Source organism: Lissotriton vulgaris, chromosome 2_1, assembly GCF_964263255.1.
Source record: "Lissotriton vulgaris chromosome 2_1, aLisVul1.2, whole genome shotgun sequence".
Taxonomy (NCBI): domain Eukaryota; kingdom Metazoa; phylum Chordata; class Amphibia; order Caudata; family Salamandridae; genus Lissotriton; species Lissotriton vulgaris.
In genome coordinates, this window is record NC_141687.1 from 2,076,179,538 (window position 1) to 2,076,193,277 (window position 13,740).

The 13,740-nt window shown below is 43.8% G+C and overlaps 1 protein-coding gene across 2 annotated transcripts in view; it reads right to left on the reverse strand.

Annotated features, from left to right (window-relative positions):
* The window catches only part of MYO5C (myosin VC), a 971,652-nt gene that overhangs the window by 380,479 nt on the left and 577,433 nt on the right, over nucleotides 1–13,740 (reverse strand). For both annotated transcript variants that reach the window (XM_086958305.1, XM_086958306.1), the window contains exon 21: nucleotides 11,992–12,138. In XM_086958305.1, the coding sequence (XP_086814431.1) occupies nucleotides 11,992–12,138 (147 nt within the window). The remainder of the gene's footprint in view (nucleotides 1–11,991; nucleotides 12,139–13,740) is intronic.

A 13,740-nucleotide genomic window follows, 5' to 3' on the forward strand; every position in this document is an offset into this window, starting at 1 on the left:
TGCAGAAAAAGTAACAGAGGTGCTTAATGAGGAAAGTGAGCTGCAGAAAGAAGCAAGAGAGGTGGAGTAAGAGGAAATAGAAGTGCATAAAGAAGCAACAGAGATGCAGAAAGAGGCAAGAGGGGTGCATGAAGAGGAGAGAGAAGTGCAGAAAGGAGCTAAAGAGGTACAGAAAGAACCAACAGAGGTGGAAAAAGAGGCAACAGTGGTGCAGAAAGGGGTAGGAGGGGTGCAGAAAAAGGAAGGGAACTGCAGAATGAAGCAACAGAGGTGCTGAAAGAGGCACAAAGGATGCAGAAAAACAGGACAGGTACAGAAAGAGGGAACAGAGGTGTAGAAAGAAGCAAGAGAGTTGCACCAAGAGTTAAGAGGTGTGCAGCAAAAGGGGTGTTGAAAGAAGCAAGTGAGGTACAGAAAGAGGCAAGAGACGTACAGAAAGAGGCAAGGAAAGTGCAGAAGGAGGCGAGAGAACTGCAGAAAGAACCAAGAGGGGTAGGAAGAGGCAAGTGAGGTACAGAAAGAAGCAATACAGGTCCAGAAAGAAACAAAAGAAGTGCAGAAAAAAGGAACAGAGGTGCAGAAAGACATAATAGGGGTACAAAAAAAGGCAAAAGAGGTGCAGAAAGAGGGAAGGGTGCAGAAAGAGGCAAGAGGGGCATAGAATGAAGCAAATGAGGTGCAGGAAAGAGGCAACAGTGGTGCAGAAAGAGGCATGGAGGTGCCGAAAGTAGAAGTGATTTGCAGAAAGAGGCAAGAGAAGTGCAATAAAAGAAAGAAATGTGCAGAAAGAAGCAACAGAAATGCAGAAAGAGGCAAGCGAGGCAGAGAAGGTAGTAAAAGTGGCTTGCACACCATTAGTACCAATTTAACACCTACATTTAGCAATAAGTAACAGGTGACCATTCTATGTTTGCAAAGGGCCATCCACCATGCTGTAACACTTGTCGCTGCATTTTTTGTAACGTTTGAGCTAGGAACAAGGTTTCTTTTTGTTCAAATCTGTAGATTAGGGAGCAGATGATGAATTATGTGGCTAATGAATTGTGCGAGCGTCGGTGCAGCCAAACAGGTGCATATTTCCAGTGGCCCTGCTCATACCTCTGACTAGGTCCACAAGTGCTCCTCTGTGATTCCTTCTTTTTTTGTCTCACTGAGTTCATAGTTGAGCTTCTATGGAAATAAGGAAGACTAAACCTGAGATTACCACTCCACAACACAGACTACCATACCACATAATTACTCTCCATAACACATAATCTCACTCTATATAATTCCTATAAAATAAATACCACATACTTTCTATCCACATAATTTTACTAAACAACTTACCACATAATTTACACACAACGTACATCCACTCCACTCCGAAAAACATTAGTAAAAAACTTTTACATTTACAATGCCAATAGCTCTAACTCTCTCAAATGCGAAACCTATTACATTGCAAACACTTCTTTAACTAGTAGTCGCGTTTGCAGAGTGGTGGAGAAAGGGTGCTGGGCCTCCGACCAGCACTCAGGAATTCTGCTGCGTAGCACTAACAAGTGGTATCAGGAGGGCTTCCTGGCCCTCAAAGTCCCTCAGGAGTAAATTGATCTTTATCCCCAGTCCCGTAGTCTGCCAGGAGGTGTGTTTGCAGAGTGGTGGAGAAAGGGGGGCATGGCCTCCAAAGACATCTTAGCAATCCCACTGTGTGGGACCTACTGGAGGTAACAGGAGAAGTAGGTGGCCCCAAAGGGCATCCTTGGGGGCCATCTATGCCTCCTATAACCTCCAGTAGGTCCCACACAGTGGGATTGCTAAATTCTCATAGCAGGCCACACCCCCTTTGCTCACCACTCTGCAAAAGCGATTCCCTGACGGGCTCTTTGATGGGGATTAAAGTCCCCTTCGCTGCTGGGGGTCCTTAAGGGCCAACTAGACTACTTCTTACCTCCAGTAAGCCCCACACAGTGGGATTGCTGAGAGATGGACACAGGGCACGCCCCCTTTCTCCACCACTCTGCAAACACGCCTCCTCACACACTCTTGGTTGGGGGATGAAGTCCCCTTTCATCCTGAGGGTCCCTGGGGGCCAACCAGCCCTCCTGTTACCTCCAGTTAGCCCCTTACAGCTGGATTGCTGCGAGTGCTCACAGGCCACGCCCCCTTTTTATAGCACTCTGCAAACATGACTCCTGGCGCACTGCTGCTCACGTTATGAAGTCAACTTTAGTCCTGCGGTCCTCTGGACACAAGAGGACCTCATCGCCTCACCAGCAATGCACCAAGAGTCGCGTTTGCAGAGTGGTATAAAAAGGGGTGTGACCTCAGACCACCTCTCAGCAATGTGGGGCTTACTGGAGGTACCTGGGGGGCTAGTTTGCCCCTAAGGACCCTTAAGATTCGAGGGGACTTCCTCCCCCAACCCAAAATGCACCAGGAGGCGCATTTGCAGAGTGGTGCAGGGAGGGGGCAGGGCCTCCGACAAGATTCCAGCTTCTGTTTTTTTTTGGGTTGCAAAAAAAACAGTAAGTGGTCCGCACGGCTTCCCTCCCGAGGCCGATTTTGGCCATGGGGACCACATCCACTGGTGCATGGCCACTTAAAAAACAAATATTAATAAACTACAGTTAAAGGAGGGGGGCTGCGCTGCCTCCCTCCTGAGGCCTTTTTTCTGTCACGGGGAGCCCATCCCCTGGGGTTTTGGCCCTCCGCCCAATTACTTTACGGAAGGGGGGTCGCTCCCTTCCCTTGTCCACTTTGGCCCCGAGGACCCCAATGGCCCGCAGTCACAGCCGCTCCCCACCTCCTGCGGGACCCGGCATTGCTTTTGGGTAAATGGAAGCAAAGCAGTGTTTGCTATGACAGGGCGGGGGCATAGCAAACTTCAATGTCAATGCTCCAGGAGAGGGGACCCATGGCCCCACTCTCAACACATTTAACACCTTGGCTGCTAGGGGGTTTTCCCCTCCTGTGCTGATCCTTGATCAACCCCATTGTTCATGACAAGGTCAACTCGTCAAGCGCACAGCGCAGGTAAAACCCATGATGAGCTGACCTTGTCATGAGCATGGAAGGGGTTAAAGCCCCAGTGCCGGGGGTCCGCAATGGACCCCTGTATTTGCATAATGTGTGCCCCAGGGAGGTGGTGGTCCCCGGGTTTTGGGGTGGCCGTGAGGCCCCCTGGCCCAAAATAAATAAAGGTCGGGGAGATGGCAGTCCCCAGGGCAGTGTGGGGGTCGTAGGACCACCCCCCACGCATTTGTATATAAAAGCCCCAGGGAGTTCGCGGTCCCCAGGCTGCGGGGTGGCTGTGTGGCCCCAGGCATTATTACCAAAGCCTGGGGAAGTTGCGGTCCCCGAGGCTGTGGAGGCCCCCATATAATAAATCTGCATTACCCCCGGGACCTGGTCCACCCAGGGGTTCCAGAAAATATTCAGCAGTATTTGGGTACCGTATGCAAATCCCGCCGGTTTGTTTTCAATTTTGTTTTATTTTGTGGCATTCCCTGAGCAGTCCTAGGGGGTCAGGGTGTTTCTACCCTGCCCGCTATTCTTTTTTTTAACCTTTTTTCTTGTGACTCAGTTCAACCGAGTCACAAGATGACTGCCAACACTTCCTGGTTTGAAGTGTTGGCAGCCATTCAGAATCAAGCCCGTGCTCAGGAGGTTTTGCGGATACACCGGGGTGACCAGATATCGATATTTTTTTATATATGTATTTCTCAGTAACTACTAAACGGATTAACACCATTCAAAAAAAAGGTTGCTCTCTGAAACAAGGGCTACCTTTTGCCAAATTTGGTGTAATTCCGTTGAGCAGTTCGGGCTGTAGCTTTGTCTAAAGTTTCCTATGGAAATTAACATGGAGAAAACACGTTTTGGGACCCCCTTTTTTCCTGGCCCCCGCTTAACAAATCACCACAGGAGCTGACCGGAGCAGGGCATTAGTTTTGAAAATCTCACGAAGATTCTTCAAACAACGCCAAAGATATTGGCAAATAAAAAAACACTTTTCCTATGGAGACTAGGCCCTAACTATAACTACCTACTGGTTCCAGGGACGTTATATCTATGTTCTGAATTTACACCCAAAAAACCATAGAAATTCTGCTGTTAGAGTTATTTCAAGTAACTATAACTCGTGCCTTAACATAACTATAACTTGCAACCCCGCGATGCACAGTTTTTGTATCAATAATATTATTGTTAATGTTGCAGTGATAATATCAATGATGCTATAGAAGATCAATACTGTAATATGTGGTGAAACTAGCTATGCATGGCAAGGGCTCAGCGGGCGATTGGCTGTAGGGCCTCTCCCCCCATTTCTCCAAGTGCTTGGTTCTTCTATTGCCTCGTTTTCTTACTGCTTTCTCCTTCCTCTCCCCCTTTTTGTTTTAGGGCTTTCTTCTGTTTTCGCGTCAATTTGAACTGCTTTCTTCTTCCTCCTTGCCCCCAGTTTTAAGCACCGGGAACCACCACCTCCCCGGACCTTTATGGAAATATTGGTGGAGGGCAGTGCAGACTCCCCTCCATGCGCTCATTTGTGCCTTAGGGATCACTACCTTCCTGGAGCTTCTTTTCTTTACAATGGAAGTGGGCCATGCGGAACTTCTCCTAGGGTTCTTTGAAGCCCCGGAGACCACTACCTCCCCGGCGCTAACTGTGTACTATATACAAGTTAAAAGGGGCTGCCAGGCCTCCCCGTATACCACCGCCTCCCCAGGGCCAAATCATTGGTAGAAACCAGGAGGTGTAGTCAAGCGCCCACCCTACCTGGCCTATTCCAGCTTCGGGGACCCGGGGACCTGGGGACTGGCCATACCTCAAAAGGGGAGGGAGGGCCGCATAACCACCTCTCCCCAGGCCGTTTCAGCCCCGAAGACCCCACCCCGGGGGCCAGTCCTTAATAAAATGGGTAAGGAGGGCCGCACAGACCCCTCCCTGGCCTGATTTCTGCCCCGAGCACCCAACCCCTGAGGCCCAACCAGGTCACCTAGATGCCTCCGGGGCACCTAGTGTGAAATGGGACTGCAGGGGGCCTAAAGGCCCCCACGGTCCTAGCTGGTCCCCCGCCTCCTCCCGTAGTGGCATTGCTCTGACAGATGAGAGCTGCTGAAAGGTAGCTCCCTGTATGTCAGGGTAATGTGTTCATCTGTTGATGCACACATATTTCAGTGCAGGAAAAAAGATGATAATTGCCTTTCTGCAAACAGGAGCTGTTTGTCTCCAGTGAGGCTCGCTGATTAGCTGGACCTTCTGGCACTCAGAAGTCCTTCTGTTTTTTTAGTCCATGTAGCAGGTAAAACAGATTTAGACACTGGCTGCAAGCAGGAGTCAGGAGTGTTCTTTCTTCTAACTTATGGACAGAACGTCCTTTTTAAAAATGTTTTCTTCCCAGGTCCAGAAATGGACTGAGGAGGTGGAGGTAAGGTGCCAGTCTTATTTTGTGCACTAGTTAGTGATTGCAGATTTCCCTGCACCCAATACATTTGCATACTATCACCACTTCCTTTTTTAGCAGCTTCTCTTTTGGTTTACTCTAAATCTTTTCAGAAGCCTTGAAACAAGTCGGCTTCTACCATCCTCCTAGGAGAAGAGCTTTCACCCTTCTCCTGATCACTTCTACATGACAACGAGTTCTCTTCCACTCTGTCAGAACCAGAACTGGTGGTGCTGGGAATGAATGACACCAGTTCCTGCCTGCCCCGTTAGGCATCCCCAAATTAAAGAGAGACCAGTACAAGCAGCCCTTTGTTGTCTCAACCATTCTACTTATACCCATCACCCATATGGCTAATCCCTGCTAAGTGGCCACTTGCTGACAAACCATCCTTGCCACCCTGACTCCATAAACTAAGCCTTTGTCATCCAGGAACAGGGTTATTAGCAAGCCAGCCAATAATGTATATTTTGGCCGTTAGAGTAAGGCAAACTTTTTCTAAACTGATTTTCTCTCAGGCAGCATAAAGTACAAATTTACACTAAAGTGGACATTCATCATTGAATTCGATTTTAGAAAGTAAGTGAAAAAAATATTTTTATCACCGCTATATAATTTACCCAGGCTAGGCCTGTACCTGAATAACACAGCTCTACCTACCCAAGGATAACAGATTTGGGGTAATACTGTAATTATCATCTTTTGCATCGTATTCTCTACAACATTTTTGCCTTTGTTTGCTAAACACGACTTTACCGGCTATAGGACCCTGCCCACTTTACTTCTGCTAACTAGTGGTAAAGTGCTGGTGCTCTCTTTCTGAAATTGCTAAACATCCGATCGGCACATTTAATTTAGTTATTCGTCCCTAGTATATGGTACTACATGTACCCGAAGTCTGTAAATTAAATACTACTTGTGGGCTGCAGCACTCATTTTGCCACCCACTACAAGGTCACTATACACATGTCTCCAGGACTGCCCCTGCAGCCCAGGTGTGTAATTTAAACTGCCATTTCGACCTGGCAAAATAAAACTTCTGTCAGGCCTAAACTTTCCATTTTTCATACTTATAACACACCCCTCAGGAAGGCCATCACTGCCCATAGGGCATGGTATTTAAAAAGCAGTTTTTCACTTTGGCAAGGCCAGCTCTCCCATAGGCTAATTCTTGTTTACACTAGTACATTCAATAATTGCTCAATTTTGTTGGCAGTAGCTACAAAAATATTTCAAAGACTCATTTTAATAGCATTTTAAAATCCAACTTAATGGTCATGTTGGATTTTAATTAACTATTTTAGAAATTACACTGGTAGAAAGAAGTTCTTTTTCTGTCCAAAACTAAAGGGCTTTCCTGCCCTTGTCCACATGTCACCTAACCCCTGGAGGCTCCTCTGTGGTGAGATGTGTATTGCCTCCGGACAGTGGACATACTGGTAAGGTAAAAAAAATACTTTATTTGATTTGGTTTAAATCATACAAAGATGGTTGACCGCTAAAAACACATAAACACTTGTGACTTAAAATTAATGTCTGAATACTAGTTAATTAGTAGACTTTCCCTTTAAAACATTGTAATCAGTAAGACGAAGGAAATAAAAGAAAAACTGTGCAAATTGTGCCTTTTAGTCTTATGGAGTTTTTCAACCTTGCGGGATCTGGTTCTTGTATATTTGCTTTGAAGTAAATGTCTAAGCGTTTTCTGAATCAAGTTCCGTGTCTTTCTTTTCTAACGCTTTTGCAACTAGATTCAAAAGCTTTAATGATTTGCATGCCAATTGCACTGTTGACCCTCCTAGACATTTTATTACTGCGGACCTGCATGTCCTTATCAGTTCTTTTTTCAATAATGGCCGCAGCAGTCTTTTCCGTTCTGATAATAGTGTCGGGCAAATACAAAGTAGGTGGAGCACTGATTCGTCATCTTGTCCGCAAAGGCGACAGTCCATTAAAGGCCAGGTGCGTTTCCATTTGGGTGTTAAATCTTTAGTTGGGTACACTCCCAGTCTCAGTAGAATTATTTGCAGTTTCATTCGGTTTGCAAAGTGTTCCAAAAGGTATGGTTGGGGCTTTAGCTTTTTATATGCCGGCAGCACCACCCATGCATTTGTTTTCATCGACAACGAGGCTTTGTCCTGGTCTTGGGACATATGGGTGACTACTTTGTTGACCAATTGTTTGAACTCCGAGTAGGACAGTGCAGTGTGCCATGCTTCCTCTAACTTTAAAGCCTCTATTGATTTTTTTAGGAACGAATAGGCCGAATTAGTCAGTTTTGATTGTTTTTCGACCTCCAGCCAGCAGTAGTGTACTCCATACTGAATTCCTCTAGGTGTCTAGGTTTCAAACATGTCATGTTTGTTAGATTTCCCTAGGTACCGGCTGAGTAGGGTCCAAAATCCACAGCTACCCACTTTGCATAAAACGGGTTCGTTTGAGTGGAAATATTTTATGTATCCACGTTGCATTTTAAGACTTTTCCTGTCGCTGGCACTGGGTCTACCCACACAAGTGAGGTACCATTTTTATCAGAAGATGCGTGGAGGCATAGAATAGTAGGATATTTATTATTACCAATTGGATTTCCCTGAATTTGTGCCTTCCAAATGTTAGCCAGTTTGTAAGAAAGATGACATTTTGAAAAATAACCTCTGAATCAAATGCTCGTATGGGTACCTACAAATTCAGAGATGTACAAATAACCACTGCTCATGAATTCCATATTTTGTGCCCATTTCAGAAATACATAGGCTACCTTGATACCTTATTTTTACTCTACATATGTCACCACATGAATTGGTCTATACTCAGTAGACAATGAAAAACCATTGTACGGTGCAGTCCAGCTGTTGGCTCTGGGTACCCCGGTTTCTTGTAGAACCTACAAACCCTATATATTTCCACAACCAGAAAGGTCTAGTGAACGTAATGCTCCATTGCTTTTGTAAGTCAGCCATTGTGACAAAAAGTTGCAGATAAAACATTGTGATAAACTACTGTTTTTCCTACTCCTTTTCAATATTTCTTTATTTCAACAGTTCGTTTTGGGGGGGAACTGTGAGGGATTTACACATATGACCCCTTGCTTAATTCAGAAATGTATCTACTTTTCAAAAATATATAGCTTTCTTCGATCATCCTTGTGTTTCACACTGGTTTGCACCACAAACTAGAAGTAGGTTTAAAGCATAAAAAAATAGAAAAAATAGGCTACCTCTTCGAAAAATGCCAAAACGATAGTAAAAAAAATAGTGTTTTGATACAGCTGGGCATGTTCCTGAGATCTGGAAAAATGGTGACTTTAGTACAACAAACCATATGTTATTCAATTTTTATGAAGAAAAAACAGACACTTTTGTCCAGAGCACTTTTTTCCTCTTTTTTCCGAAAACCTCAAGTTTTTGCTATGTTTTGGTTCCTTTCTTGGTTCCTTTCAGGAAAATCCACAAATACTTGGTACCTTTAGAATCCCCAGGATGTTGGACAAATAAAAGCACATTTTGTGTGGATAGTTAATGTGGACAAAATATTACGGATGCCTAAGCGCAAACAACCCCAAATAGCCAAAAAAAGGCTTATGAATTGGGGGAAAAGGCCTAACAGTGAAAGGTATCATCGGACAAGATGGTAACATCTACCTGTTTTGATAGGTAAAAGTCCTTCACAAAATTCTCTTGTGTTTACCTGTTATGGACAGGAAGACTGTGGTCCAGGGCCTAATTACATCCAGACTTGATTATTTGAATGCCCTATATTTGGGGGTATTCAAAAGCTAATTGAAAGACTTCAGATAATCCAGAAGACAGCCGCAAGATTACTACTTAACATTATCAGGTCTGTCTCTACCAGCTTGAAATATTTTCATAGGCTGCTGGTAGTTTAAAGTATCCATTTTAAAGCGCTATCACAGATTCTTAGAGCAGCCTACAACACAGACCCTACCACTCTTCAGAATCTTTTTTCTTCTTGCATTCCAACCAGGTCCTTAAAATAAGCTAATTCTTCTATTCTACAACCACTGAAATATTGATGTATTAGACGGGTTGGTACTGCTGCAGTTGCAGTCGGGTCAAAGTTATGGAGTAATCTGTCTCTCACACTCCGTATCCTTTTCCGATGGATCTCTCTTTTTAACAAACCTAAAAACCCTGATTTTCACACAAACGTTCAGCAAGGCCTCATGTTTTTCATCTGCATGGTCTTCCAGCGCCTAGACTCTCTTTCCTGAGCATTGTTGCGCTTTATAGATTCAAATTCTATTCAATTCTTAGGGGGCTACAGTATGTGTGAGAGTGCACATTAAAATGGTCTCATTATAAATGTATCGGTTTTAGTGGGAAGAATGTTGTCTTTGGAAACAAAATGTCAGATAATCAGGCTGTAAGGTGAAAAGGCAGGTAGTTTGAAGGGGGCGCGCACCAGGTAACGTTGTGCATATAGGGCCAGATGTACGATTTGCAAAATACAATGTACAACGGTGTCTCAGACACTGTTTGTGATTCCCAATGGGGTCGCAAATTGTATGCCACATCAATATTCATGAGGCAAGCTCGATTTGCGACCATGTCTGTGACTGCTTTTTCAATAAAGCAGTTTTTTTATGCAGACCATTTTCCTTAAAACCTAAAGGAAAACAAGATGCATTTAAAAAAGAAAAACTAAACTTTCAGTTTCGTTTTCTAAGGGCATAAAAAATATTTTCTCACACACTCACAAAGGGGACCTCTTCCCGTTGGCAAGTGGTTTACTACCTACTTGAAGTAGGTTGTAAACTGCAAGTGTTAGGAAGGACGCTCCTTCCTAATAGCTAGAGTCGCAAACGCTATTTTGCGAGTCACTGACTTGCAAAATAGCATTTGTACATGCCATTACCCTTTTTTGCAGTCGCAAACAGGCCGATCTGCCGTTTGTGAGCACGGGTCGTTTCATTTAGCCTATAATTATTAATTTCTCTTCTGGTAACAGCTATTAGAATCCCATTACCTTCCAGTTAAGACTTATATGGGAGTTGTGAGGAAGGCAGTATTATCTTACTTTCCAATCGGATGGATTAAAGTGAAACTGTCTCGCAGTAGGGTAATTAATTTAAAAACATGCAAGTGACTAAAGTGGACACCTCTTAGAGACCTAACGTCCCCATCTGGCTCCTCCCAGAATGACAGACAAAAGGTAATGGAAAAGACATGGAGGGCCCAACTGAGCCCCATAAGTGCTTTGTTTACTGTGAACGAAAGTGCTCCTTTGTCTTCCTGTTGGTTCAAGGAGGAAACTCGTTGGATCTTACATGTACAGTTGCACAGCATGGTGTCTTGTTGTTGGCACGTTATTGTTAGAATTTACTCTGTGCTCTCATTAGATGTGACACACAAACAAAAGGAGTGCTGAAGCCGGGAAAGAATTCTGACCCGGAGTACCATCAATGTCGTGTTGGAACTTTCGATTGCTCAGGCCTCTGGGAGATTTTCAGAAACTAGGCAAACTCAGATGGAAGGAAATATTCTAGCGTGGGGTGATTGGAGGGTAGTTTTCCAAAAACTGTAGCTATTTACACCTTTCAAATATCCCTACCATGGCCCTTGTGGCTCGTAACTATGGCACAAGGAAGAGGAAAGAAGTGTCGCCAGGCATTCACTTGACTTTGAGGAACAGACAGACGTGTGTGCGACCCCGCAGGAAGCGATACACTGATACGTTACCTATATAATGCGCAAGCATCTGACCCAGAACACCTGAAGTCTGATGAAGTCTGGCATTGCCTGTATCTGGAAAACATCATGGGTTGACAGCTACAGATGCAGGCTCACTTATATCAGCCCAGATACGACTTCCGAGCCAGTTTAATGCAGCTTGACGGCTTTTGTGAATGGTTTGAACAAACATGAGATCTCAGCTTCCTGCATTCTTCCTCGCTAAGGAGTCAGCTCGGCAACACCTGCTTAAGCGTGACTTGCTGGGGATAATTACGTATTTACAAGCAGGTTTGACGATTCTTTGAGGGGACTCTTTTGGGTTTGTATCTGACCGGAGCCCCGACCCTGTGATAGCTTTTGTTGAATAACAACTCTTAACCTCAGAACCAATTTTTTTTAATGAATAATCAGTATTTATTGTTGCACCGATAATTAGCAAGTTAAATGTATTGCCAAATCTGCAGTGTTGCATAACTTTTGACATCGAGAAACACTCGCCTTCTTTCAGAGTATAGCCTTGGTTCTAAAGCCGCGTTTGCAAGGGTGAGCAAAGGACGCAACAGGGAAAATGCTTTACCGTTTTAGACCAGAATGCAGAATATAGCTAAAGAGTTTTTTTATCATAGATATTTACTCTAGAAGGCAATATCAATGAATGAAGCAAATGGCTGGGTAGGGAGTTGCATAATCAGGTTGGGCACAAGGATGGATTTATCAACGAAATAACTTTAGTTGACATATGAAGCGAGCATTGAAAACAAACTAATCAACCCTATAACAAACATGTGTTTGTAAATTAAATAACTAAGTGAGGATGCAATCAGATGACGTAAAAAAATACCATCTTTACAAATACTTAGGGTCCTCTACCTGTTCTTCCAATTTCTTCTGCAATCGCTGGACCCGATAAGAAAGTTGAATGTTCAGCACAAAGCGGCGAATACTCTGGAATCTGCGCCTTGCCAGCCATGCGCGGGCATACTTTTGTAGTATTAGGGCCTTATGTTCCTCCACCATCTTTAAAATTAAAAATAGAGAAAATACATAAATCCAAAGGCGAATTTGAACTTTGACACTTTTCCACTTAGAAGCAGTTTTAGCAATATTTCTGGATAAAGATACACCGTAGAATAGATACATTATTTTGTGAGATATATTTATGGGGACATTTTTGTTAATTTTGAGGGTAACGTTAGCATTTGTATTGCACAATGCTTGAAACAATTCATAAACGAAATTGTTAGGAAAAGAGTTTACATACATTGTTACATTTAAGAATGGAAAATATCTGCTAATCAGATGGCAAATACAATTTAGATTCAGCAGGGTCAATTGTGACATTTTAGCACCTGACTTGGTGTTCAGTTATATAGGAGCATGGGTCTTTCCACAAAAACATTAATATTTGTTTCTGGACAACACCTAAACTCACAAAAACATTGAGGTACAAAAGCCCCCATAAAAAATATAAGCACTATATGTTGTCATAGGACAAAATCAAATGTTATAAGCGCAACTGAGACTCTGTCACCAACAGAGAACAATGGTGCAAGTAAGACTGATTAACGGCCAAAAGGCCCCGGGGTAACTTGCCTGCCATACAGCGCTTTGGTGCTGGAACACTTTTGACTTTAATTGGAGTCAGAGTCACACTCCTAAGACTCAGACTATGAGAGGGGCTTGAACTGAATGTCGCCCATAGTGAAAGGGGAATAACCACAAAAGCTAGCGGAAGGGAAGCGGTTCTCAGGAACCACCAATTGAAACACTTGACCCCTGGTCTTGGACGTATATTGTTTGGGAACTAAGTATTTCATGTTGTGTTAGTATATAAATACTCCTTTTTTTTAGAGCAATTATTTGACTAGACAATCATTTATTGCAGCTATTGAACATATTCTGAGTTGTAACAATCTGTTCATCCCCCTGTGCCTATCCCTCACCCTTAGAAGCCTAGGACTGCCTGCCAAACACTACCACCAACAGTCAAGTGCTGAAGGGATACTTGGCCCAGTTGATCGGGATCCATAGTAGGTCGGACCCAGGAGATCAGAAGCAAAAGCCCTCAATCTACCATGGTTGGGCCCAGTGGCTCTCACTAGCCTCTTAACCCTCTGAAGGGGCATCTGACATTGCCTATTGATTATTTTGAGCAAGGCAGAAGCTATGAGAAACAGAAACAAATGGTTGTGTTTAGAGAAGCATCCCGGGGACTTGCCATTTATGGCAAAATTGCAATAATTGCACCTGTGATAATGCAAGAAGCATGACATAGCACAAATAGAGGACACCACCCTGGTACCAGTAACAATTCTCTTTCTTAAGCCAAAAGACAAGTCCATGACAGCGAGGAACAAGAGTGGTCAACAAAGCTTAGAGAGAAAATTTGATGGCATCTGAAAGAACTCGGTCAACTGACTTTTGAAAGAAGATAGAAAGCATTGAGAGAAAATTATAATAAACTCAACAGACGAGGATTAGCATGATCGGGAAAAGATAACCACAATAAAATTCCTTTTGCATACAACTATGCATGACCACAAAGTCATTATGGTACTTCAAGTATCATCTAATTTCAGCTGGACAGCCCACCAAAGGATGTAAACAGCACAAGGCTTT